Below are 27,935 nucleotides of genomic sequence, written 5' to 3'. Positions count from 1 at the left end.
CCAGTGGTTCCCCCTCCCTGTTCGATTCAGACCGAACAAATTGCATCACACTTGTTCTTTACATTGCATAAACAGTCTCAGAATCTAATTGATCTGACTGAATTTGGTGGGAGTTAGGGGTCATGTCCGCAGCAGACTGTCGATGCGAGCTAGCTAGCACACCCTGTCTGTCGAGCACGCAGATGGATTTAGTCCACCCATCTCTGGTCTTTCATCGATGACTCGCGAATGCTAGCTAATTGTGTAGCTAATTCAATCTAATGTTAACCAATTTATCGCAAGAGAAACAAGTTAAAGTTTTCTTATTTCAGCGGCAGATTAAGGATTTCGACATTCAATCGCCAAAACAAATTTCATATTAATTCAACTTTTTTTAAAAAAATTTACAAAAGAAGAAAGGCCCTTTTCCAAAGAAACTACAACAACAACCCTCGAGCTGGGAGTTGTTTGTGCATGGGCTACAGCCTGCAAGGCGGGCTTGGAAACCCCGAGGATTCTCGGCCTCCTGGTGTTCCGAGGGAAAGAGAAGTCAACAGATGGACAATGCTGAAGTGGACGTTTTTTTGGGGTGTTTTAAGTGTAGGGTATTTTTGAGAGACAACGGGACATCAGCAGCTAGTTAACTTCGCTATCGCCTGAGCTCGAGGGACTGAAAGACCCCCCCCCCCCCACGGACCTTGCAAGCGACAGCGCTACAGGTAAACAAAGTTGTTTCGACTGACTACATACGTTAGCCAGCCTCCTCAATAACTAACTATAGTTAGCCTAGCTAGCTATTAAAGCAGTGCTTTAGACAGAGTAACGTAATTATAACTACTAGTAGCCAAATTTAAGTATTAATACTTTTTTCCATTCCTACAATCAATATGTGGCTGTATTAGCTGGTGTTAGCTAACGTTATGTATTATAGCTAACTAGAGTAGTTAGTTGGTTAGCCAATTTAACTAACTTACCCACAAGTTACGGACCTGGCTGAGGTTCGTTAAGTTAGCTGTGCATTGGAAACTTAAATCTCAGATCTAGTTAGTTAGCCTAACTAAGAACATGGCAAATGTTGTACACAGCAGACCACCACAGTGCCACACCATGCTGTCTGGACAGCATCCTCAGACAAAATGTAGTAGCGATAATGTCATACATTGCTTTGTCAATCTTATAATGATTAGTTTACCATAATCTCTCGTGGACAGCTGCATCTGACGCAATAACACGATATTTTAGTTCTGGGTTTGAGAGTACCATATAGATAACTATATAGTTATCAAACTAACTACATAACTTGTATGCTTGTTTGATGCGAAGAGAGGGTGAGTGGATGTTCTAGCTACATGCAGTACCAGTCAAAAGTTTGGACACCTACTCATTCGAGGGGTTTTCTTTATTTTTTAAAACTATTTTCTACATTGTAGAATAATAGTGAAGATATCATAACTATGAAATAAGAAAAACCCTTGAATGAGTGTGTCAACTTTTGACTGGTACTGTATGTTTTAGGATTATTTGTCTTGGATAAATTGAGCCAGGTGGATCATAACAGATTAGACCGTGTTTAGACAATAAAACATTAGTCATAAGACATTTGCCCTCTAAATTATCTTGGGCACAGGGCCACAAATGGTTTGTTGAAATCTCAATGGTAAACAGGGTTGCCAGTTGTAGCTAACAATTCTAATCCAATGACCATTCAAAACCTGCCCAAAGGGGCTGATAAGGAGCTAAATTGCCACATTTTATACAATAATTGTTTTCCCGTTACGTTATTGAGCCAGTTAAGGAATACCAACGTAACTTGTAACTTTTCTACATTGTAGACTATTTTTAGAAGCAAAATTAGGTTTTCATCAAAGTTATAATTCTTGTGAACTGACATGACATAATATACTAATTTGAGTATATCGCAAGAGAAAAGATCATTCACCCCATTTAAACTTACCAGGTCATTTTCCATCAATGGTTGTTGATTTAACTCGTTTCACTGCACTGCTATGATCACTGCTATAATTAAGCAATAAGGCATGAGGGCGTATGGTATGTGGCCAATATACGATGGATATGGGCTGTTCTTAAGAATGATGCAATGTGGTGTGCCTGGATACAGCCGTTAGCTGTGGTATATTGGCCATATGGTTAGAGCGTTGGGCCAGTAACCGAAAGGTTGCTGGATCGAATCCCCAAGTTGACAAGGTAGAAACCCACTGTTCCCCCGGTGCCAAAGACGTGGATGTCAATTATGGCAGTCCCCCACACCATTCTGAGAGGTTGGGTCAAATGCAGAAGACACATTTCAGTTTCAACTGACCCCTTTCCCTGTTTTAAACTGGTTACCAAAACACTTATTTTTACTGCTCTAATTACGTGGGTAACCAGTTGATAATAACAATAAGGCACCTCAGGGTTTTGTGATATATGGAAAATACACCACGGCTAAGGTCTGTATCCAGGCACTCCACGTTGTGTCGTGCATAAGAACAGCCCTTAGCCGTGGTATATTGGACATATACCACACCCCCCTAGGCCTTATTGCTTAAATAAGTCCCTTTTGTGCATGTGCATGACTAGATAAATCCGACAGGGGAGTTTGAGTGATGAAAGTTGTACAGAGGATCTTAATCTTCTTCGTGCAAAAAACACCCAGATGAACTTTAAAAAAATATATAATAATGTTAGGCTATTTTCTGGCAATTGTGACAGATGTTGAGACTACAAACAGTTATAAATGTCCTATTTTGCAAGATTGACTTGTCATTTCAATAGGCATAGGCTACAGGCAAAAATCTGGGTGTATGATTGTAATTCAACTTTGCCTTGGTTTGCTTAGATAGATGCAGGTAGCCTACAGCCCTTGATAGGCCTACATCAGTCTACAGTAACCCAGGCAAGATGTCAACTGAATGATATATCAGCCTGCTTAGTCCAAATTAAGACTCATTTATTCAACATTAATAGTTTGGCGATTTTGAGGTAAGAAATGCTTGTTTCCCAATAGCAGCCTGCTGGAATAGGCTGTGGATGGGGTTGTAATTTCAATCACTGAATTAAATATTAATGATATGTTTGATCTGAATATGCTTGTCAACAACAGCCAGTATTTAGATTTTATTTTTTACCTGTAGCCTATTTGGACTGTTAAGTCAATCTAATGCCTTCTAACAATTGCAGATTGGGCTTTGATAACTTCCAATTTAATTAACTAAACATGATTGTTAATAATTGTATAATAACACAAGGCTAATGTAATATTACTCTCAAGTTATAGGCTATTTATTCAATCAGTTTGATAGCTCCAGGTAGGCTACACAAGTGGCACAAATTGATTTGCTAGGACTCGTCATGTCAACATTTTTATTGTTTCAAATGGTAGCCCTGCTCGCCATTCACTCAGCAACAGCCTCACCGCCTGATAGTCAGCAGCAGCATGTCACAGTGATATATATATATATATATATATATATATATATATATATATAAAAATGTTCAATTATTGAGAAATGCCATGGTGGGTGCTGTGAAACTTATTAGTAGCCCAAAAACCCGTAACCCGCGACCAATACATTTTTCAAAGTAGCCCAATTTTGCAGGAAAACTCCTAACATAGCAACCCTGACGGTGGAGTTCATTTTACATAGCCTGGTGCCCCGGGAGGACCAATGGAATGTTCTAAAATGAACAAACTCCGCTACCTGGGGCATCAGGCCATGTCAAATGAGCGCAATTAAATTGATTGCCTGCACATGCGCAGTTCGGTGCGAGACGACCATTAGACCTGAAGACATGTTTCTGCGCATGAGCTTAGCAAGCCAACGTCTCTATGACATCACCTACAAGTGTGATCGGGGATTCATATTGGAGAAGCAGCTTCTGCCTATCTTCATACTGTACAGTCTTTTATATCAGTGTTTTCGTCATAATACCCATAAAACCTAGCGGTCAAATGCGGAAATGGGTACAATCGTTTTTTCAAAAAACATTTTTCCCATAGGGGAGTTTAGTGCTTACAACAAGGTCTTTTTCATGAACGCTTTCCCTTGCTTGATGTTTTGACAACCGTGTAGTTGCAAGACGGAAGCCACTCCTCAGTAAAAGCACATGACAGCCTGCTTAGAGTTTTCCAAGATTCTCTAGTCTGATGAAACCAAGATTGTACTCTTTAACTAACACATTCTCTCTCCTTTCCGTAGACATGATGGAAGAACTGCACAGCCTGGACCCTCGGCGGCAGGAGCTGCTTGAGGCTCGCTTCACAGGAGTCGGAGTGGCCAAGGTCTGTCTCTCCATTCAATTGTGTCTGCATCCATTCTGTGTGTGTGTGACAGTGCTGCCCTGGCATCCAGTTAGCATTTTATCAATCATCAGCAGCACTCTGTGGCAAGGCACTCTACCGGTCACACACCACACACATGCACACCCACCCACCAATGGAATAGTCAGCAAGACAAGGAGCCCACACTGCTTGGTGTTACCAAGGGCCAGTGTTGCTAATTAAAGTTCACTCCAACCCCAAATTAATAGGGGAGACAGACTTGTACCATATTAAGTCACACCTACTCATTGTGTTTTAATTTATTTTGTTTTATTTACTATTTTCTACATTGTAGAATAGTACTGAAGACATCCAAACTATGAAATAACACAAGGAATCATGTAGTAACCAATAAAGTGTTAAACAAATCCAAAATATATTTAAGATTCTTCAAATAGGGCTATCTTCTGTATACCACCCCTACCATGTCATAACACAACTGATTGGCTCAAACACATTAAGAAGTAAAGAAATCTCACAAATTAACAAGGCACATCTGTTAATTGAAATTAATTCCAGGTGACTACCTTATGAAGCTGCTTGAAAGAATGCCTAGAGTGGGAAACACTGTCAAGGCAAAGGGTGGCTACTTTGAAGAATCTCAAATATATTTTGAATTGTTCAACACTTTTTGGTTACTACATTAATCCATGTGTTATTTCATAGTTTTGATGTATTCACTATAATTCTACAGTGAAGAAAATAGTACAAAATTAAGAAAAATCCTTTATTGAGTAGGTGTCCAAACTTTTGGCTGTTATGTATGTATGTATGTACAGTTGAAATAGGAAGTTTACATACACTTTGGTAGGAGTCATTAAAACTCATTTTTCCACCACTCCACAAAATATCTTGTTCACAAACTATAGTTTTGATAAGTCTGTTTGGACAAGTAGTTTTTACAACAGTTGTTTACAGACAGATTATTTCACTTATAATTCACTGTATCACAATTCCAGTGGGTCAGAAGTTTACACTAAAGGTACTAAGTTGACTGTGCCTTTAAACAGCTTGGAAATTCCATAAAATTATGTAATGTCTTTAGAAGCTTCTGAAAGTCTAATTGACAACATTTGAGTGAATTGGAGGTGTACCTGTGGATGTATTTCAAGGCCAACCTTCGAACTCTGTGCCCCTTTGCTTGACATCATGGGAAAATCAAAAGAAATCAGCCAAGACCTTAGAAAAAATTGTAGTCCACAAGTCTGGTTCATCCTTACGAGCAATTTCCAAATGCCTGAAGGTACCACGTTCGTCTGTACAAACAATAGTACGCAAGTATAAACCACGCAGCCGTCACACCGCTCAGGAAGGAGATGTGTTCTGTCTCCTAGAGATGAACGTACTTTGGCACGAAAAGTGCAAATCAATCCAAGAACAACATCAAAGGATCTTGTGAAGATACTGGTGGAAACAGGTACAGAAGTATCTATATCCACAGTAAAACAAGTCCTATATCGGCATAACCTGAAAGGCCGCTCAGCAAGGAAGAAGCCACTGCTCCAAAGCCGCCATAAAAAAGCCAGACTACAGTTTGCAACTGCACATGGGGACAAAGATTGTACTTTTTGGAGAAATGTGCCCTGGTCTGATGAAACAAGAATTGGTTTGGCCATAATGACCATTATGTTTGGAAAAATGGGAAGGCTTGCAAGCTGAAAAACACCATCCCAACCGTGAAGCACAGGGGTGGCAGCATCATGTTGTGGGGGTGCTTTGCTGCAGGAGGGACTGGTGCACTTAACAAAATGGATGGCATCATGAGGGGAAATTATGTGGATATATTGAAGCAACTTCTCAAGACATCAGTCAGGAAGTTAAAGCTTGGTCGCAAATGGGTCTTCCAAATGGACAATAACCCCAAGCATCCTTCCAAAGTTGTGGCAAAATGGCTTAAGGACAACAATGTCAAGGTATTGGACTGGCCATCACAAAGCCCTGACCTCAGTCCCATAGAAAATGTGTGGGCAGAACTGAAAAACTGACTCGGTTACACCAGCTTTGTCAGGAAGAACGGGCCAAAAATCACCCAACTTATTTACATTTAAGTCATTTAGCAGACACTCTTATCCAGAGCGACTTACAAATTGGTGCATTCACCTTATGACATCCAGTGGAACAGTCACTTTACAATAGTGCATCTAAATCTTAAAGGGGGGGGGGGGTGAGAGGGATTACTTATTCTATCCTAGGTATTCCTTAAAGAGGTGGGGTTTCAGGTGTCTCCGGAAGGTGGTGATTGACTCCGCTGTCCTGGCGTCGTGAGGGAGTTTGTTCCACCATTGGGGGGGCCAGCGCAGCGAACAGTTTTGACTGGGCTGAGCGGGAGCTGTACTTCCTCAGTGGTAGGGAGGCGAGCAGGCCAGAGGTGGATAAACGCAGTGCCCTTGTTTGGGTGTAGGGCCTGATCAGAGCCTGGAGGTACTGAGGTGCCGTTCCCCTCACAGCTCCGTAGGCAAGCACCATGGTCTTGTAGCGGATGCGAGCTTCAACTGGAAGCCAGTGGAGAGAACGGAGGAGCGGGGTGACGTGAGAGAACTTGGGAAGGTTGAACACCAGACGGGCTGCGGCGTTCTGGATGAGTTGAAGGGGTTTAATGGCACAGGCAGGGAGCCCAGCCAACAGCGAGTTGCAGTAATCCAGACGGGAGATGACAAGTGCCTGGATTAGGACCTGCGCCGCTTCCTGTGTGAGGCAGGGTTGTACTCTGCGGATGTTGTAGAGCATGAACCTACAGGAACGGGCCACCGCCTTGATGTTGGTTGAGAACGACAGGGTGTTGTCCAGGATCACGCCAAGGTTCTTGGCGCTCTGGGAGGAGGACACAATGGAGTTGTCAACCGTGATGGCGAGATCATGGAACGGGCAGTCCTTCCCCGGGAGGAAGAGCAGCTCCGTCTTGCCGAGGTTCAGCTTGAGGTGGTGATCCGTCATCCACACTGATATGTCTGCCAGACATGCAGAGATGCGATTCGCCACCTGGTCGTCAGAAGGGGGAAAGGAGAAGATGAATTGTGTGTCGTCTGCATAGCAATGATAGGAGAGACCATGTGAGGTTATGACAGAGCCAAGTGACTTGGTGTATAGCGAGAATAGGAGAGGGCCAAGAACAGAGCCCTGGGGGACACCAGTTGTGAGAGCGCGTGGTGAGGAGACAGATTCTTGCCACGCCACCTGGTAGGAGCGGCCTGTCAGGTAGGACGCAATCCAAGTGTGGGCCGCGCCGGAGATGCCCAACTCGGAGAGGGTGGAGAGGAGGATCTGATGGTTCACAGTATCGAAGGCAGCCGATAGATCTAGAAGGATGAGAGCAGAGGAGAGAGAGTTAGCTTTAGCAGTGCGGAGCGCCTCCGTGATACAGAGGAGAGCAGTCTCAGTTGAATGACTAGTCTTGAAACCTGACTGATTTGGATCAAGAAGGTCATTCAGAGAGAGATAGCGGGAGAGCTGGCCAAGGACGGCACGTTCAAGAGTTTTGGAGAGAAAAGAAAGAAGGGACACTGGTCTGTAATTGTTGACATCGGAGGGATCGAGTGTAGGTTTTTTCAGAAGGGGTGCAACTCTCGCTCTCTTGAAGACGGAAGGGACTTAGCCAGCGGTCAGGGATGAGTTGATGAGCGAGGTGAGGTAAGAGAGAAGGTCTCCAGCAGAACCAGCGGTGTCGTTTGACTTAGCAAACGAGGATCGGATGTCGTCGACCTTCTTTTCAAAATGGTTGACGAAGTCATCTGCAGAGAGGGGGGAGGGGGAGGAGGATTCAGGAGGGAGGAGAAGGTGGCAAAGAGCTTCCTAGGGTTAGAGGCAGATGCTTGGAATTTAGCGTGGTAGAAAGTGGCTTTAGCAGCAGAGACAGAGGAGGAAAATGTAGAGGGGCGGGAGTGAAAGGATGCCAGGTCCGCAGGGAGGGGGGAAGCTTGTGGGAAGCTACCTGACACGTTTGACCCAAGTTAAACATTTACATTACATTTAAGTAATTTAGCAGACGCTCTTATCCAGAGCGACTTACACAATTTAAAGGCAATGCTACCAAATTCTAATTGAGTGTATGTAAACTTCTGATCCACTGGGAATGTGATGGGGGAAAAAAGAAAAATGCTGAAATAAATCATTCTCTACTATTATTCTGACATTTCACATTCTTAAAATAAAGTGGTGATCCTAACTGACATAAGACGGAATTTTTACTCTGATTAAATGTCAGGAATTGTGAGTTTAAATGTATTAGGCTAAGGTGTATGTAAAACTTCCGACTTCAACTGTATGTATTTGTGTTTGGTTTAAATACATTATTGTGTGATACTCATTTAGTTAACCTGTCTTACACACAGTGCCTTCAGAAAGAAAGTTAAAAAACATGTTTTTAGACATTTTAGTGAATGTATTGAAAGTGAAATGCATAAATATCTCAATTAGATAAGCATTCACACCCCTGAGTCAATACATTGTAGAAGCACCTGGCAACAATTACATCTGTCTTTAGGTTAATCTCTTAGAGCTGTGCTCATGTGGATTATACAATATTTGCCCATTATTCTCTTTAAAATTCTTCAAGTGCTGTCAAATTGGTTGTTGGTTTTTGCTAGAAGACCATTTTCAGGTCTTGTGATAGTTTTAAGTAGATTTGAGTCTAACCTGTAACTAGACTATTCAGGAACATTTACTTTTTTTTGTAAAGGTGAATTAATTTCCCAGTGTCTCGTGGAAAGCTGACTGAATCAGGTTTTCATGTAGGATTTTGCCTGTGCTTATAGCTATGTTCTGTTATTTACATCCTAAAAAACTCTATTCCTTGCCGATGACAAGCATACCCATAGCATTATTCAGCCAACACCATGCTTAAATATGACCAGTGGTACTCAATGAAGTGTTGTTTTGGATTCGCCCCAAACATAATGCTTTGTATTCAGGATGAAAAGGTTATAAAATAAATAAGAAATACATTTAAAACTTAAGTCTAACACAACAAGATGTGGCTAAAGAAGAGGGGTCGGAGTACTTTCTGAAGGTATTGCAGGACAGAAGGTATTGCAGGACAGAAGGGTTTAACATCCATTTTCTTGTTGACCAATGTATTGTTGTTTCCTCCAGGGTTCGGGAATAAATGAGTCGTCCAACCAGAGCCTGTGCAGCGTGGGCTCTCTGAGCGACAAGGAGCTGGAGGTCAGTATGACTACATGCGTGTGCCAGGGCCGCCTTATTTCTAGAACAGCAGATTGGCTGACTGTTGTTCATGTTCCATTCACCCAGCTCAATGTAACGTCGATAAGTTTAGGCTACTACATGATACTCAAATGTTCCCTATACCCATCATGAGGTCTCTACAACAGGTAGAGAGAAACATTTGAGTAATCCAGGCAGCGACACATTCAATACCACCTTGCACACTCTTCCCTGCATCTAGCTGGTCTAGGGTGTAATCATTAGTCCAACAGTTTGCAACGAAGTCAATGTACCCAGAGGGGGACGAAAACTATCTGTTCTCCAGCTACACCAAATAAAGTTATAACTTTAAAAAATATATATATATATATAAATTCACTGCGGATGGTCCTCCCCTTCCTCCTCTTAGGAGCTTCCACGTGTGTGTGTGCACACAGTCAGTCTTGCTTAACTAACCTTGTGGGGACACAATTCAGTCCCATTCAAAATACTATTTTCCCTAACCTTAACCCAAAAAACCTAAACCTAGCTCCTTAACCCTAAACCGCCTAGAAATAGCATATGACCTTGTGGGGACTAACAAAATGTCCCCAGTTGGTACATTTTTCTGTTTACTATTCTGGTGTCCCCACAAGTACAGTTACACACACACACACACGATCAATGGAAATGAGGTAACCCAGAAAAGATGGACACAAGTTATTCTGTAGTTGTCTTTCCTCCAGTGTGTACTGTGTGATTCCGTTGCTTAGACACCAGAGAAGAAGCCCAGTGACCAGAGAACCAGGAAGAGGAAAGGAGAGCAGTACGATAAGGGAGGCGCCAGAAGTCACAAAATTAGCGATTATTTTGAGGTGAGTGAGAAATTCATGATGTGCGTAGCTTTCTTTCTAACATATGGCTGTCTTGATATCTCATTACCTTCACGTGAAGCACTTTAACACACTTGATTTGAAATACACCGTTTCTTCAGGCTCTTTGTCTGTGCTTGTACTTTCATCCTTCAATGGCTCAATCATTTCTCTCTGTTTCTCTCATGCGCACATGCTTTGACTCAGTTTGCTGGTGGTAGTTGCCCTGCCACCAGTCTGGCGCGGGGCATCCCTCCCCTGGTGCGCTCCTCCTGTCAACACTCACACTCTAACCCCCCAGTGGCGGTGAGCACCAGCCCTCTTTATGCTCCCTCACTTAACGACTAACATGACTCTCAGTGTAGATCGATGGGAACAGTCTGAAATATTTCTCCCCCCCTTCTATCTCATTAGGTGCAGCAGGGCAGTCCGTCGTCCACAGGCTCAGCAGCTCCCGCCGAGCCCTTCTCCTCCTCCTCCAGCTCCCTGAAGCCTGTTCTGCTCCACTCCTCCTCATCCTGCCACAAATCTACTCAGGTAAACAACCCCGCCTGGCCTCTCACCTTACCTGGCATGGCTAGACAGTTGTCTCCCCTTGGCACAACTCACATCCACTTCTGCCATTTCAGAACGCACTGTTGTTGTGCCACTCCATACTAGGCAGTTGAAGTAATCCTATCCTAAACTTGGAAATAATTGGAAAGCTGGTTATTGACCACCAGCCGAACTACGCATTTGTTGATTAATCAACCCTATTGATGGATGGATTGTCCCTTCTGTCATTAGTGCCTTTTGTACTAATCTCTCTCCTCCCTCTCTTTTCCCATCTCTTTTTCTCTCTCCCTCTCTTTTTCTCTCTCCTCCCACTCACTCACTCTCTCACACACACCCCAGTCTGACTTGACGCTTGAGAAGCTGACAGCATTAGAGAACAACAAGAACTCTGACCTAGAGAAGAAGGAAGGACGGATAGACGACTTATTGAGGGTAAGATATTGTTTCACATCTTTATCTCTTTATACGGCATTGGAGTTACCCGTTAGAAGAAAAACTGTAGGAGAATCCAATATGTTTAATGTGACCAAAACGTTGCTTGTTTATTTGCACATCATCTGAGTTTACCTTTAAAAAAAAATATTATAATCTATATACATCTCAAAGTAATTGTCGAATGATGTTGGGTAGGTACTGTGACAGTAGCTGTAGGTGTCTGATAACTAGGGAGGCAAAATTACTACTGTATACAAACACCGGTGTCATTGGAATTTCATAATTCCTAAATGTGTACATGAATTAAATCACTCAGTTTATTTTATAAGAATTTGTAAGATTACTATTTGCATAAAATAGACAGAGACCAGTCTTACCAAAATTAGATAATAGTATTTATTCTCTGAGCTCTCTGCCATGGAACCAAAAACAACAGTTTATATACTAAATATGACGTCATAGGTTATAAAATGTTCTTCCTCCTATTGACCAGGACAAAACAGGTTCAAAAGTTGATTCCAACCCCCTCGCTCGCTCACTCCAGACACACACTTATCAAGATTCACTTCTGGAATCTTCACCTTCGTCCATCACTATTTAGAAGACAGTTCCAGATAATGGAAAACCCAGGAAAACACTCGCTGCCTTATCTAAACATCCCAAAGCTAAGTTGAGTCGGTTCAACCATAGGTTAACGATCCTTTCTGCTTACTTAAAACCCACAATCCATTTCCTCCCCAACCTAGCTGGAATGGTATTTATTATGTTTAATTACCCCCTGTTTCAATCTACACAATCCCTTCCTTATGAATTAATATTATTAATCAGATATAACAACAGAGTAGAGTTTATTTAGTTATAGTTCTATTTAAAATGTAGATATTGTTTAGTCATTATTCATAAAATTCCTAACAGGGTTCTTTTTTTTTTTAGGCTAACTGTGACCTGCGGCGCCAGATAGACGAGCAGCAGAGGGCGCTGGAGCGGTACAAGGAGCGCCTCAACAAGTGTGTGACCATGAGCAAAAAGCTGCTTATCGAGAAGGTGAGTGTCTGTATTTCCATGGACACCCTTGGTTCTAAATGTTCAAAACAACAAACTGATATGGTTAAACTTAAAAACGAGCAGTACTTAGTGCAAAATCGATACCGAGTGGCATAAGGGTCTGTTCACACCGCAGAAGAAGCACAACCTGGCTCAAGGTAAATTCTAACCCTTGGAGGTCCAGAGTACAAGCTACCTTGTAGTTAAATGGCAATTCCACCACATTACAATCTCATGTTCGTTATCTCCAGCACAATACCAGTGTCTACATATGTAAAAAGGTGCATTTCTATGTTTTGTAGGGAGTAAATATATAAAGTTAAGTTCTACCCGATGTCATCAAAAGTTAAAACAGTGATTTTCCAACATGAGTTTCACGGAGATGTGGAGAGAAAGAAAATATCCTCCTTCTGGCTAGAAACATATTGCAGGTTTTGAAAAACACTGTTTTTCTTACTTCACAGAACAATTTTTTTAGGAACTATTATTATTATTTGTTTTACCATAGATCATAGAAACACGCTGTTTTCACATTTTTAGACACTGATATGGTGCTGGAGATAATGATTGAGGTTGAAAAGTGGCGGAATTGCCAATTTAATTAATTGGCCGGAGATTCTACTCACCTGGTGTCATAGGTCAAAATCAGACCCTGATTAGAAGTAAATAATTGTAATCAGCGGTGTGTGTCTAGTCGAAGCAGGAGAAGAGGACGTGCCGGGACAAAAGCATGCAGGACCGCCTGCGACTGGGCCACTTCACCACCGTGAGACACGGAGCCTCCTTCACCGAGCAGTGGACCGACGGATATGCCTTCCAGAACCTCATCAAGTCAGTACACACACACACACAACCTCTTCAAGTGAACACACACAGCTTAGAGTCACACATACATACACTTTACTCCTAATGCATAGAAATAAATAGGATGATTTCAATGGCCCAGCACTGTGCCATCCTCATTGCCCTTCATTGTGTCTGCCTCTGTGTGTTCCCAGGCAGCAGGAGAGGATAAACTCTCAGAGGGAGGACATAGAGAGACAGAGGAAGCTGCTGGGTAAGAGGAAGCCTTCTACCACCACCATCACCACGGCCCAGAGCCTCACCCTACTCACCACCCCCAACACCATGGAGCCTCCAACCGCCCCCAACAGCTCCGGCACCAACAAACGCAAGAGCAAGACCAACGGACAAGACAACGAAGTGTAAGGATGAATTGTACCTCTGGCTTATCTTTGAGTGGGTCATGTTCATTAGGAACAAAATGGAATAAAACAAAGGAAAACGGGGAGGGACTACATGAACTTGTCCAATAAGAAAGGCTCCTTTTTCATTTTCTGTTGCAAAATGTTTACCCTTGAGTGTCCTTATGAGCACGACACAGATATAGGGAAAGGGTGTCCCAATGCACTTTTCGGAATTTTAGACGATTTGATTTATATAGGCAATATGGTGAAACTTCCACCTAGCTTATTAGAGGACAAGTTGAAGCTATTACGATATTGCTTACACCTGTTAAATCCTCTCAGATCTCCACAAGTGCAGAGGGTCTAGGGGTCGATTTGGTCAGTGTCATTGACTTATGCCAAGCCCCCACAGTAAGAGTTTGGAACGATAGTGGCACGATTCATGTGTCGCAGCTTTTTTAATGATCTTTAGGTCATTCGTGAAAAACGGGAGCTCTTGAGTCACAGTATGGCAGGGTCAACGACATCCAATTTATTGCACATACAAGCTCCGGACAAAACCAAATGTCTGAATTTTCTGTCACAGTTCTGCAGGAGTTGGCAAGGTAACTTTGTTCAACTCTGAGTACTTGGGATAACCGGTACCATGAAAAAGTCTCACCTTTTAGCCAGGTAAATGTCTATGACAAAGAAACCTTCAAAACTAACCTGCTCTGGGGCAGGCTAACTCCATTTATCCTGAAAGAAGTGTCTGAGCTGCGAGTTCAGGACCAATGAAATCAGATTTCCTACCTTTTGCAAAGATTGCGTCATTTGAGGAAGACGAGTAAGGCGAACAGAGTGAGATAACTAGGCCCAAAATATTCTCCAGAAGGTGGTGCATCTTATTTCATTTTTTCCCCACTAAACAAGCAAGACGTTTTTATATATGGAGGTCATTGAGAGCGTGTCAAATTTGGTCCCAGAAAATTGCAATGGCTTATTTGCTACGTGAGGCTTATTTGAATAAATATATGTTTAGATTGTTACTAGTGTATTGATATAAGTAAGACCCATGATATCCCTGCAACTTTGAGGGGAAAAAAACACTTTATATCAGAGTTGTCTATTCACATTCGTATCTGCCCTCTCGTTGGCTCGAATGGTCCAACTCCCACCTGATCTTTCCTCCTGACTGCCTTCTGTTTTTGAAGACATTTCATTTAATTGTTAGAGCGGCCGCTTGAGTATCTGGTCAACAGACTGGATGATCTGCGACAATATCCACCGTCGTAATACGGATGAATCCTGAGCTGGAATGTGACACTAACTGAAGCTGGCTAGCTTTTGAAAACCCTAAGTGGATTTAGCTTCTAATGTAGTATGCCACTCTGATTTTTTTGTCCAATTATTGGCAAAGCACTAATCTGATTTGGTCAAAATACTAGTTAGTGGCAAAAGATCAGAATTGGACTGCCCTTTATTAACATAGCCATTTTTGGCTGACTAGAACGTATACATTATGACAGATTTGAAAAATAAGCCATTCATTTTGTTTGAGTCTGCTATTTTGAATGATGAAATAAAATCTAACTTTATTCATAATAGTGGAAATGACACGGACAGAGTCGCAAAGTGTGAGCACTCTTCTGATAGCAAATCTTAAATGTACCAGCTGTTCTTTCTCTCTTACAGTGGAGGATATAGAAGACATTAGCCTTTACAAAAAATCACAGCGTGTGGGAGAGCCATTAATGAAGAGGGTGTTAGGTTCTTAACAGAGTTAAACTCAAATGGATGACTAGGAAAAGCTCAAATCAAGTTTATTCACCCACTGGGTCATATAGCTGTAAAGACCAAGACATTTTTACACAAGCACATATATTTTATACCCTCCTACTAGACAGAGTCAACTCCTTGCACATCTAGACAGCCAATACTTCTCAATTGCTAGTCAGGAACTTAATTGGTTCCTCTCACTGGTGTAATCATGGCCACGCCTCCCTGTTAGAACCTTGGTGGGCGTATATGTGTGTAACAGAACTGTTCCTTCTCACTTCATCTGTCCTGACCTCGGCCCAAATTCCTCACTCCTCCCTACTCCATGGCTGTCCTACCTTATCAGTAACTAAAACCAGACTGTTGCCCTTTGCCTTCCTCCATAGGATCCATGAGATTTAACAATAACATGTTTGACCGACTGTAAACGTCCTTCCTCCTCCCCATTTGTCTCACTCAGTAACTTTCCATACACCTAGTTCTTATCCACCCTCCACTGACACAAACCTATACATTCATTATACATGGAAAGTGATCAATATGTTCTAGAAAGGTAGCATGAATAAAGATATTTCAGGCTAGAATCCAACAAGCGTCAAATATGCACATCCAAGTTTTTCAGGTGCTGAACAGCAAGCTTCCACACAGGTGTAGCTGGTCCGTTGATTAAGCGCCTGAGGCAGTCTTCAATAGGGATGAAAACCGAAAGAAGATGACTTTGTTTTATAGTTGCCCCTTTTGTCTTTGAACCACATAGGTTGTCGCTTGCAGAATATCACGAGCAGGAGGAGATTTTCAAACTCCGGCTTGGGCATCTAAAGAAGGTACTATCCATCTCCGCTGAAAAGAAACAGGGGAAATGCAATACACAATAAATCCAAACAGTACTGTCATTAGACATGATTGTTATATGAAGAGTGTGTGATACTGAGTGACTAACAAGTGTGTGTGTGTGTGTGTGTGTCTCCTGTAGGAGGAGGCAGAGATCCAGGCAGAGCTGGAGAGGTTGGAGCGCGTCAGGAACCTCCACATCCGGGAGTTGAAGAGGATCCACAACGAGGACAACTCCACGTACGCTCCCCTTGGCCTTCCTCTCTTTTTCTGCATTCCATTCTAATTACCAAACTCGTTCTCACTACAAAGTAGATTTATCTTATCATTGTCCTGAAGATTGAAGGCAGGTTGATGTTTGTCATGAATCTTGCCCTGGAGGCAGAACTGAGAGATTTCCGCTAGCTGGGCCAGCTGTAAAGTCATAATTGGCTATATTGTAAAAATTAATGAAAACAAAAGTGTAACCATAATTTAAGGTTAGGGTTAAGCATCAGAATTGGCAGTGTGGTTGGGGTTAAAATTTGATTTGTTGACTTTGTGGCCACGCCAGGTAGTGACCACTGCAGAGCTGCCTCCAGGGCAAGATTCATGACAATAAATGCCAACCTGCAGATTGATGACCTTGATTATTTGAATCTAGTGGGTTAGTGGAGCAAAAGCCAGCACATCCTGTAGCTCTCCAGGACCAGCAAGAGTACAGAACATTTTGGAGTGGACTGTCCTGTTGTATGTTTATCCTCCTGGAATGTAGCATGTACCTGTTCCTTTGCTCAATCCTCATTCAGAAACTGACCAGTCTCCCCCTCTCATCAGATTTAAAGACCACCCCACGTTGAACGATCGATACCTGCTATTATATCTACTGGGACGAGGTGGCTTCAGTGAAGTTTACAAGGTGACCACTTTTTAGTCTTGGTGTCAGTAAACGTCAGCAAACAGCTTTGTCACTGAACCTATATAACATGAAAACAGTCTAACCAGCTCTGCTAGGATGAGTAAAATGGTCAGTGAGGTGTTCTCTGATTTTTGTTTCTGGAAGTAGCTAGCAAACTAGCCAATTTAAGCCAGTTAACTTGAGAACCCTCAGATTAACCCTACTCCTTGGTCAGAGCGTCCAGTGTGCCCTCTATGCGCTCCGAGTGAACGGACAATCTGACAACGCTCTGAATTTACGAACGACCCAGAGCGCACTCTGTAACACTGGAGGCAATTTACGAAAGGCATCCTAAGTCCATACATGTAATGAACTGAATATTGCTCTATAACATTGTTTTGGTCTGACTCTGTGTTCATCCCTAGGCCTTTGATCTAACAGAGCAAAGATACGTGGCGGTTAAGATCCACCAGCTCAACAAGAATTGGAGGGACGAGAAGAAGGAGAACTACCACAAGTAAGGAAACCTGCGGCTGGACTGACATTTTGTGTCCACCAAACAGCCGTCTTGGCACACAGAATAATAATTTGAAGTAGACTGGAAAGCACTTTATGGAAAACAAGTTTGATGTGCTGCTGTTGCCGGTTGTATCATATACAACACAGTTTCTCGCTTTTTACTTTTAGATTTGAGTAAATAATTTCTGCCTTCTCATAGATATCATCCAAGAAAAATTCAAAAATTCAATCAGTTGTTTTGCGTATAGAAAATGTTGCCTCCAACTCTGCTACCTCAGTCGTTGGCAGTGTTTTAAAATATTTTAATCAGCCCATAAAATAATAGTTTAACTTAAACTCCTTGGATGGTTGATGTAATACCCCCTTAATCTGTACATTTACATTTAAGTCATTTAGCAGACGCTCTTATCCAGAGCGACTTACGGTTGTAGGGATTTTCCAAGGTGTTCTCGGCTGTGTGTCTTCATGTGAATGCTTAGGTCCGACACTGTAGACATCTAGTGTGTGTGCGCTGTGTTGAGTCACTACAGTGTTTGACAGTAGTGCATCCATGTTTGTTTCAGGCATGCCTGCAGAGAGTACAGGATCCACAAGGAACTGGACCATCCCCGAATAGTCAAACTGTATGACTACTTCTCACTGGACACAGACTCGTAAGTCACTCCATCACTAACCCATGGATGGATAGGAACTTTCATCCATGCTTTTATTCATAGTCAATTTAGCTCTTAGTTCGGTGTCTGTATGGTGACTTCCATTATTCTAGTTTTCTTCTCCTAATTTTATACGGCTTCACTCGGTGTTCTCTTCCCCAGGTTCTGCACAGTGCTGGAGTTCTGCGAGGGCAACGACCTGGACTTCTACCTGAAGCAGCACAAGCTGATGTCTGAGAAGGAGGGCCGCTCCATCATCATGCAGATCGTTAACGCCCTCAAATACCTCAACGAGATCCGTCCGCCCATCATCCACTATGACCTCAAGCCAGGTCAGTCAGGCCACTGTCAGCTCCTGACAGCCCTTACTCTAACCTGCCCCCGATAACCCTAATCCTAACCTTTAATCGTTGCAGGAGTAGGCTTGAGCTGTACAGGAGTGACCGGGTCGTGTGTGTGTGTGAAACGCTTGACGGTATTTGAGGTGCGCTAGATTTAGCTTGGATTTTTCACCTTTGATACTATTCCATTAAACTAAATTGAATGCAGCTGATTTGTAAGTATTGATTGTTTGACCCTGCTGTGATGTCCAAGCATATCTGGGTTTAAGTTAAGGTCCACTATAGTCTTTAAAAAAAAAATGTATTTACCCCTTTTTCGTGGTATCCAATTGTTTTGTCTCATCGCTACAACTCCCGTACGGGCTCGGGAGAGACGAAGGTTGAAAGTCATGCGTCCTCCGATACACAACCCAACCAAGCCGCACTGCTTCTTAACACAGCGCGCATCCAACCCGGAAGCCAGCCACACCAATGTGTCGGAGGAAACACCGTGCACCTGGCAACCTTGGTTAGCACGCACTGCGCCCGGCCCGCCACAGGAGTCGGTGGTGCGCGATGAGACAAGGATATCCCTAGCGGCCTAACCCGGACGACGCTAGGCCAATTGTGCGTTGCCCCACGGACCTCCCGGTCGTGGCCGGTTACGACAGAGCCTGGGCGCGAACCCAGGGTCTCTGGTGGCACAGCTGGCGCTGCAGTACAGCGCCCTCAACCACTGCGCCACCCGGGAGGAAGTCTTCCCTTTTTTAATAGTATTTTGTAGCATACACACCAAATAAAGTTCAAGGTAAAATGTATTTATCATATGCAATATTCCCTCAAATTTATTTCAGCATTGAGCTATTTTCAAGTCCTCTGAGCGCAAACTTGAACGTTGTGAAAATTCTGTGCAACTTCCAGCGTGAGGTTACTGTGAACACTGAGGCTGTACCTGTTTTAAGTGGCCAAGTAGACTACTGTGGCTATTTGATCATAATGTAGGCCTACCAGAGTGGCCTAACATGAAAAACAATGGAGAAAAGGCATCCCATAACATTTTAATATGGAATTTAATATAGGGTTTCTATCATTCAGGCTACAGTAACAGACAATGTGTGGTGTTTGATGTAAGCCATGAGTCTTTTGAAAAAGACATGCTGGGCTTGACATTAACCTGTTTATCCACTTGTCCTTTCAGACAAGGAGTTGACTGAAAATGTTTTTTGATGCAAGAAACCACTTTACCAAATAAAATGAGTTATTCCTATACCATTATTACAGAGAATGAGACAAATTATGCTTCCCTCTGCCTATTGGCTGCTTAGCTTATTCAAGCCTGTCTCAAAATACAACACTGGCCATTTAACTTCTTCTGGGTAGGGGGCAGTATTCAAAAGTTTGGATGATTTGAGGTGCCCAAAGTAAACTGCCTGCTATACTCAGGCCTAGGATATGCATATAATTGGTAGTATTTGATAGAAAACACTCTGAAGTTTGAATGATGTCTGTTAGTATAACAACTTATTTGGCAGGCGAAACCCCGAGCACAATCCATCTAGGGATTTTTTTATTTTTTTATATTTTTAGTTCAATCTGTTTCCCATTAATTTTCTATGGCAAGCCCGATTTAATAGAAATATGCTTGCAGTTCCTATCGCATCCACTGGATGTCAACAGTCTTTAGAAATTGGTTGAGGTTTTTCCTTTGTGTAATGAAGAAGTAGCCCTGTTCAGAACGAGGGTAGTGTGAAGTGTACTGTTTTGATAGAGGGGCGTGACCTGAAAGCTCGCTACACTTTGTTTTCATCTGGTATTGAACACAATTTATCCAATCTTAAATTTGATTCATTATTTATGTTAAAAAAATAAAAAGATCTTCAAAGGTAAGGCATGAATTATATCGTTATTTCTGAGTTTTGTGTTGCGCCTGGTGGGATGAAATATGATTGTCTGTGTTTGCTTTTGCCGTAAAGCCTTTTCGAAATCTGACACCGTGGCTGGATTAACAAGAAGGCAAGCTTTAATTTGACATATTGCATGTGTATTTTCAAGAATGTTAAATATTTACAATTCTGTAGTTTGAATTCTCGCTCTGCAATTTCACTGGATGTTGGCCAGGTGGGACGCTAACGTCCCACCTACCCTAGAGAGGTCCATTTATGACAAAAGCTCTTTACCTGACTCGATTTGATGGCTAGAAATGATTGCTAGAAATGTACACTCCCTCCTTGCTGACTACAAATCATCTATAACTGGGCTAATAACACCCTATCAAAGAATATTAACAAAATGTGCACGTGGCTACATGCAGTTCCTGCTTTGATCTCAAAACAAGCGCATCTACTCACAACCTCTCATGGTGTAAACAGTCCAGTTCAAAGTAAGTGGCACAGATCCATACATGGCAATGGTTTATTTGCATGTAGGCCCACTGCAGCTCTGATTGCTTATGCCGCACTGGTCTGGTCTATGTAGAGTACGTGCTGAGTTGTGCAAGTCAATGCAATAGAATCTTATTCCAATGTGTTCTGCCTACAACAAAATCTCTTGCATAGTTAGTTAGTTTTGCATACTAATAAGTCTTGCATAGTTTTTTTTTTTTTTCGGTATGTTGTGTTGAAAGTGGCTATTGTTGATTTGATCACAACTGCCACAGTAAAGGGAAATGTTGATATTGTTAACTAACAGGGAAAACTCTGACCTTCAGAAAGTTCATCTCGTGCTTCTCTCCGTGGGCTAATACTGTATTTCGGGTTACTACGCGCTGAAATGCAATTAACTGCTTATCACAAATAACCTCAATCAAAAGATGCACCACAATGTGTGTTATGCGTTTCACTACATTTCCCATCTCTCTCTCTCTCCATAGGCAACATCCTCTTGGTGAACGGCACGGCGTGCGGCGAGATCAAGATCACCGACTTCGGCCTGTCCAAGATCATGGATGACGACAGCTACAATTCTGTGGACGGGATGGAGCTGACCTCCCAGGGAGCAGGGACTTACTGGTACGTACTTTACACACACTTGCAAGCGTGCACAAGCAAAAACACACATACAACAGCCAGCATTGGAAACATTCTAACATTCACACACTCAATCTACAATGGAGAAAAAAAGAGAAAAAAACGACATGCAACACTTTCAAAAGATTTTACTGAGTTACAGTTCATATTGGGAAATCAGTCAATTGAAGTTCATTAGGCTGTAATCTATGGATTTCACATGACCGGGAATACAGATATGCATCTGTAGATCAGACACTGTACCTTAAAAAAAAATGTAAGGTAGGTGCGTGGATCAGTAAACCAGTCAGTCAGTGTCTGTACAAAGTTGCTGGATATTGGCGGGAACTGGAACGCACTGGTGATCCAGAACATCCCAAATAAGCTCAATGGGGGAAAGAGCTGGGACATTTTCAGCTTCCAGGAATTGTGTACAGATCATTGCGACACAGGGCCGACATGGCGGTGGATGAATGACACGACAATGGGCCTCAGGATCTTATCGTGGTATCTCTGTCCATTCAAATTGCCCTCGATAAAATGCAATTGTGTTCGTTGTCCGTAGCTTATTCCTGCCCATAGCAAAACCCCACTGCCACCATTGGGCGCTCTGTTCACAGCGTTGATGTCAGCAAACCTCACCCACACGACGCTATACTGACATCTGTCTGGTACAGTTGAAACCTGGGATTCATCCTCTAAGTGCACACTTCTCCAGGGAGCCAGTAGCAATCGAAGGCGAGGATTTGCCCACTGAAGTCTGTTACGATGCCAAACTGCAATAAGGTCAAGACCCTGATGAGGATCAAGAGGAGCACACTGTCTTTCCCTGACATGGTTTCTAACAGTGTGCGCATGGAACATTTCTGGGTTCTTTTAAATCCGCCTGTGAAACACGAGACCCACACTTTATATGTTGCGTTTTAAATATTTGTTTAGTATATATTACTAATTTATAATGCCCCCTTTGCAGGTACCTGCCCCCAGAGTGTTTTGTGGTCGGCAAGGAACCCCCCAAGATATCCAACAAGGTGGATGTGTGGTCGGTGGGGGTCATCTTCTACCAGAGCCTCTACGGACGCAAGGTAAACACACCACGCTCAAGTAGAACGCTTGAATGGATTCCCCTTCGCAACGCTGTGCGTCCTTGCAATGTCTTGCTAACATCGTTCCTGACAAACGTCACCGTCTGAAACGTTACTCTAGAACCAGCTGTTCTAGCGAGGCTACTGAAACTTTACACTTTGAAGTATTTATTTGCTAGTCCCTTCGACCGTTCGTTCTCCTTCTCAAGCAACAATGATCTTGAAAGTCTTGGCGTTTGTAGTCTTTCAAAGATGTCCTGCCTCTTTTCCCCCCTCTATCGCTTTTGTCTCCCTCTGTAAATCTCTTTCATTTTATTCCTCTCTCCAGCCATTTGGACACAACCAGTCCCAGCAGGACATATTGCAGGAGAACACCATACTGAAAGCCAAGGAGGTGCAGTTTCCCCCCAAACCTGTGGTCACCACAGAAGCCAAGGTACGCAACACACATTTGTAAACACACACATACGTTTGCAACATTCTCTCTCCATGCACACACACTCATACTCAAAGTCAGCTAAACCATGGAATCAACCTCCCATCCCTTTACAATACAATCATTTACCCAGATTGAATCTTGAGTGAACCATCCACCATTCCTTTAACTTGTCACAAAGTATTCAAAAGGTTTGGTCTCACAGGGGGATTAGCGTGTGTGTGTTTCAGGGTAGGAGGGTGTATCTGATCTCCATCAGCTAGGACTTGACATTGGATAATCAAATCTCCCCATTATTTTAACCTTTTTTTATTTTATTTTTTTATACACTGCTCAAAAAAATAAAGGGAACACTTAAACAACATAATGTAACTCCCAAGTCAATCACACTTCTGTGAAATCAAACTGTCTACTTAGGAAGCAACACTGATTGACAATAAATGTCACATGCTGTTGTGCAAATGGAATAGACAACAGGTGGAAATTCTAGGCATTTAGCAAGACACCCCCAATAAAGGAGTGGTTCTGCAGGTGGTGACCAGGCCACTTCTCAGTTCCTATGCTTCCTGGCTGATGTTTTGGTCACTTTTGAATGCTGGCGGTGCTTTCACTCTAGTGGTAGCATGAGACTGAGTCTACAACCCACACAAGTGGCTCAGGTAGTGCAGCTCATCCAGGGTGGAACATCAATGCGAGCTGTGGCAAGAAGGCTTGCTGTGTCTGTCAGCGTAGTGTCCAGAGCATGGAGGCGCTACCAGGAGACAGGCCAGTACATCAGGAGACGTGGAGGAGGCCAAAAACCCAGCAGCAGGACCGCTACCTCTGCCTTTGTGCAAGGAGGAGCAGGAGGAGCACTGCCAGAGTCCTGCAAAATGACCTCCAGCAGGCCACAAATGCACATGTGTCGGTCAGAAACAGACTCCATGAGGGTGGTATGAGGGCCCGACGTCCACAGGTGGGGGTTGTGCTACCAGCCCAACACCGTGCAGGACGTTTGGCATTTTGCCAGAGAACACCAAGACTGGCAAATTCGCCACTGGCGCCCTGTGCTCTTCACAGATGAAAGCAGGTTCACATTGAGCACATGTGACAGACGTGACAGAGTCTGGAGATGCCGTGGAGAATGTTCTGCTGCCTACAACATCCTCCAGCATGACCGGTTTGGCGGTGGGTCAGTCATGGTGTGGGGTGGCATTTCTTTGGGGGGCCGCACAGCCCTCCATGTGCTCGCCAGAGGTAGCCTGACTGCCATTAGGTACCGAGATGAGATCTTCAGACTCCTTGTGAGACCATATGCTGGTGCGGTTGCCCTGGGTTCCTCCTAATGCAAGACAATGCTAGACCTCATGTGGCTGGAGTGTGTCAGCAGTTCCTGCAAGAGGAAGGCATTGATGTTATGGACTGGCCCGCCTGTTCCCCAGACCTGAAACCAATTGAGCACATCTGGGACATCATGTCTCGCTCCATCCACCAACGCCACGTTGCACCACAGACTGTCCAGGAGTTGGCGGATGCTTTAGTCCAGGTCTGGGAGGAGATCCCTCAGGAGACCATCCGCCACCTCATCAGGAGCATGCCCAGGCGTTGTAGGGAGGTCATACAGGCACGTGGAGGCCACACACACTACTGAGCCTCCTTTTGACTTGTTTTAAGGACATTACATCAATGTTGGATCAGCTTGTAGTGTGGTTTTCCACTTTAATTTTGAGTGACTCCAAATCCAGACCTCCATGGGTTGATAAATTTGATTTCCATTGATAATTTGTGTGATTTTGTTGTCAGCACATTCAACTATATATTGAATAACCCATTCATTCAGATCTAGGATGGGTTATTTTAGTGCTCCCTTTATTTTTTTGAGCAGTGTGTGTTTGTATATACATATATATATATATATCTCACACACACAGTACCAGTCAAAAGTTTGGACACACCTACTCATTTAAGGGTTTCTTTTATTTTTGTTTTCTACATTGTAGAATAATAGTGAAGACATCAAAACTATGAAATAACATATGGATTTATGTAGCAACCAAAAAAGTGTTAAACAAAGTAGCCACCTTGATGACGGCTTTGCACACTCTTGGCATTCTCTCAACCAGCTACACCTGGAATGCTTTTCCGACAGTCTTGAAGGAGTTCCCACATATGCTGAGCACTTGTTGGCTGCTTTTCCTTCACTTTGCGGTCCAACTCATCCCAAACCATCTGAATTGAGTTGAGGTTGGGTGATTGTGGAGACCAGGTCACCTGATGCAGCACCATCACTCTCCTTCTTGGTCAAATAGCCCTTACACAGCTTGGAGTTTTGTTTTTGGCCATTGTGCTGTTGAAAAACAATTGATAGTCCCACTAAGCACAAACCAGATGGGGATGGCGTATCGCTGTGGTAGCCATGCTGGTTAAGTGTGCCTTGAATTCACCAGCAAAGCACCCCCAAACCATCACACCTCCATGCCTCACGGAGTGAACCACACATGACCGCATCTCACAAAGACCAGTGGTTGGAACCAGAAATCTCAAATTTGGACTCGTCAGACCAAAGGACAGATTTCCACTGGTCTAATGTCCATTGCTTGTGTTTCTTGCCCAATCAAGTCTTCATATTGGTGTCCTTGTAGTAGTGCTTTCTTTGCAGCAATTCGACCATGAAGGCCCGATTCACACAGTTGATGTTAAGATGTGTCTGTTACTTGAACTCTGTGAAGCATTTATTTTGGCTGAGGTGCAGTTAACTCTAATGAACTCATCCTGTGCGGCAGAAGTAACTCTTCCTTTCCTGTGGCGGTCCTCATGAGAGCCAGTGTCGTCATAGCGTTTGGTTTTTGCGACTGCACTTGAAGAAATTGAAAAGGTTCTTGAAATGTTCCATATTGACTGACCTTCATGTCTTAAAGTAATGATGGATTGTCATTTCTCTTTGCTTATTTTTGCTGTTCTTACCATAATATGGACTTGGTCTTTTACCAAATAGGGCTATCTTCTGTATACCACCCCTACCTTCTCACAACACAACTGATTGGCTCAAACGTATGAAGAAGGAAAGAAATTTCACAAATGTAACTTAACAAGGCGCACCTGTTAATTGAAATGCATTCCAGGTGACTAACTCATGAAGCTGGTTGAGAGAATGCAATGCTGTCATCAAGGCAAAGTGTTACTACTTTGAAGAATCTTACAATATATTTTGATTTGTTTAACACCTTTTGGGTTACTACATGATTCCATATGTTATTTCATAGTTTATCTTCACTATTATTCTACAATGTAGAAAATAGTAAAAATAAAGAAACCCTGAATGAGTAGTGTGTACATTTGACTGTGTGTGTATTTGGAAATGGGGGATTTGGAAATGATCCAGATAATATAAAAATACAAATAAACGTCTCACTTCGGTGCCTTTTATTTCTCTCCATCAGGCCTTCATCCGCCGCTGCCTGGCCTACCGCAAGGAGGAGCGCATTGACGTGCTGCAGCTGGCCCAAGACCCCTTCCTCATGCCCCCCTTCCGCAAGGCCCTGGCCACTGCAGCCGGGCCGTTGGTGTCGGGCTCCACGCCCTCCACCTCCAGCGCCTACAACAGCAGTGCCTCGAACTGAGGCACCCAACGCCACCCCAGGAGACCCCTGTGGGGGCCACATTACTCAAACGCCCTCCCTTCTGGATAGTGGGATGGAGGATGGAGGGGGTAAAAACAGACTAAAAGACGGAGGAGTAATATCTGAAGTGCCCTCCCTATCCCCACCCCTCCTAAGACATGAAGGGGCAGTGCCAGTCTATGGCTTTTCTGTAGGACACAGTGGCTGTCCACGTACATGTACACACACACACCTGCCACAAATAAGAGAAAGACCTTGCTCTGACCAGTGGGCTGCTTCAGAGGGCTATAGGAAAATGGACTGAAGTTAGTGTGTGTGCATACATGTTTTCGGGAAAACCAAACAGCTCAAATCAATCTGTATTTGTCACATGTGTTTAGCAGATGTTATTGCGGGTGTAGCGAAATGCTTGTAAGCTAGAAGCATGGAAGCCCTATCTGTTGGCACCATTTTCCTACATATCCATTCCGTTTGTTTTGAGAGAGAAGCTTTTTACATTTTTTTTTGCTTGAGTTGTATCGAAAGTTGAACTCTATATTTCCCAATAATATAATCCATTACACCCCCCAATGGTGAGCCATTAACTTTTTTGAAGGGCTTAAATGATGTGGGAGTTTCTATTTCTGATTACCTAAATTGAAAGCATGCCTGGCTGATACATTACTGTTAGGTTTACACTGACAAGTTAAAGAAAGCGGTCATTTTCACTAGGATTGTCACTTTTGACTGATTTGAGCAGATTTAAATATATTCTTGGATATTGGATTGGGAATTTACTTGTCTATTTTTTCATGAGGCTTTCCCTCAAAATGGGGAGGGAGAGACTTAATAGAAATGCCTATAAACCATTACACCAACTTTTGGCATGACTTTGTGGTTTGTTAGCAAGGAGTTACGTCAGAGAATTCTCATTCATTGCAAATTGTGCAGTATAACAATCTAAATTCCAACATGACTTAAATAATAGCAAAGTTTATTTTAGTATATTGTGAAACATGATTTCAACTTGAGCATAGGTGTGTTGTTTACCAGAGGAAAGCAGAATAGCCTAACTGGTAATACTCAAATATACACAGCCATACAGAGCTAGCTATATGCTATGTACGAGGCTAGCAACCCAACGACTGCCTGAAGAGACAATCTCAAAGTGCCTTCAGAAAGTATTCACGCCACTTGACTTGTTCCACATTTTGTTGTATGGATTCAATTGAATGGCCTACACACAATCCCCCATAATGTGAAAGTGGAATTATGTTTCTAGAGATTTTTACAAATGAAGTTTTGCGTCTTTAAGTATTCAAGACCTTCTATGGCAAGCAT

General features: G+C 43.0%; 1 protein-coding gene across 2 annotated transcripts; it reads left to right on the top strand.

The window, feature by feature from the left end:
* Window positions 1-27,473, top strand: LOC124048419 (serine/threonine-protein kinase tousled-like 2). Of its 2 annotated transcripts, XM_046369195.1 has the most exons (20): window positions 1-698; window positions 4,179-4,261; window positions 9,389-9,460; window positions 10,213-10,314; window positions 10,519-10,617; window positions 10,726-10,848; window positions 11,206-11,298; window positions 12,235-12,345; window positions 13,040-13,176; window positions 13,344-13,550; window positions 16,048-16,114; window positions 16,264-16,361; window positions 16,938-17,019; window positions 17,424-17,515; window positions 18,081-18,170; window positions 18,333-18,502; window positions 21,360-21,498; window positions 22,469-22,580; window positions 22,909-23,016; window positions 26,436-27,473. In XM_046369195.1, exons 2-20 carry the CDS (start codon window positions 4,181-4,183, stop codon window positions 26,613-26,615), a joined length of 2,163 nt encoding a protein of 720 aa, XP_046225151.1. In that variant the 5' UTR covers window positions 1-698; window positions 4,179-4,180; the 3' UTR covers window positions 26,616-27,473. The 2 variants fall into 2 exon arrangements, with proteins under 2 accessions (XP_046225151.1, XP_046225152.1); XM_046369196.1 differs by lacking the exon at window positions 10,519-10,617 and having other exon boundaries at window positions 2-698.
* The last annotated feature ends 462 nt before the right edge of the window (window positions 27,474-27,935 follow it).

This window comes from Oncorhynchus gorbuscha, linkage group LG11, assembly GCF_021184085.1.
Source record: "Oncorhynchus gorbuscha isolate QuinsamMale2020 ecotype Even-year linkage group LG11, OgorEven_v1.0, whole genome shotgun sequence".
Classification (NCBI taxonomy): domain Eukaryota; kingdom Metazoa; phylum Chordata; class Actinopteri; order Salmoniformes; family Salmonidae; genus Oncorhynchus; species Oncorhynchus gorbuscha.
The sequence above is the reverse complement of the archived record's forward strand: the minus strand, read 5'-3'. Positions and strand labels throughout refer to the sequence as shown.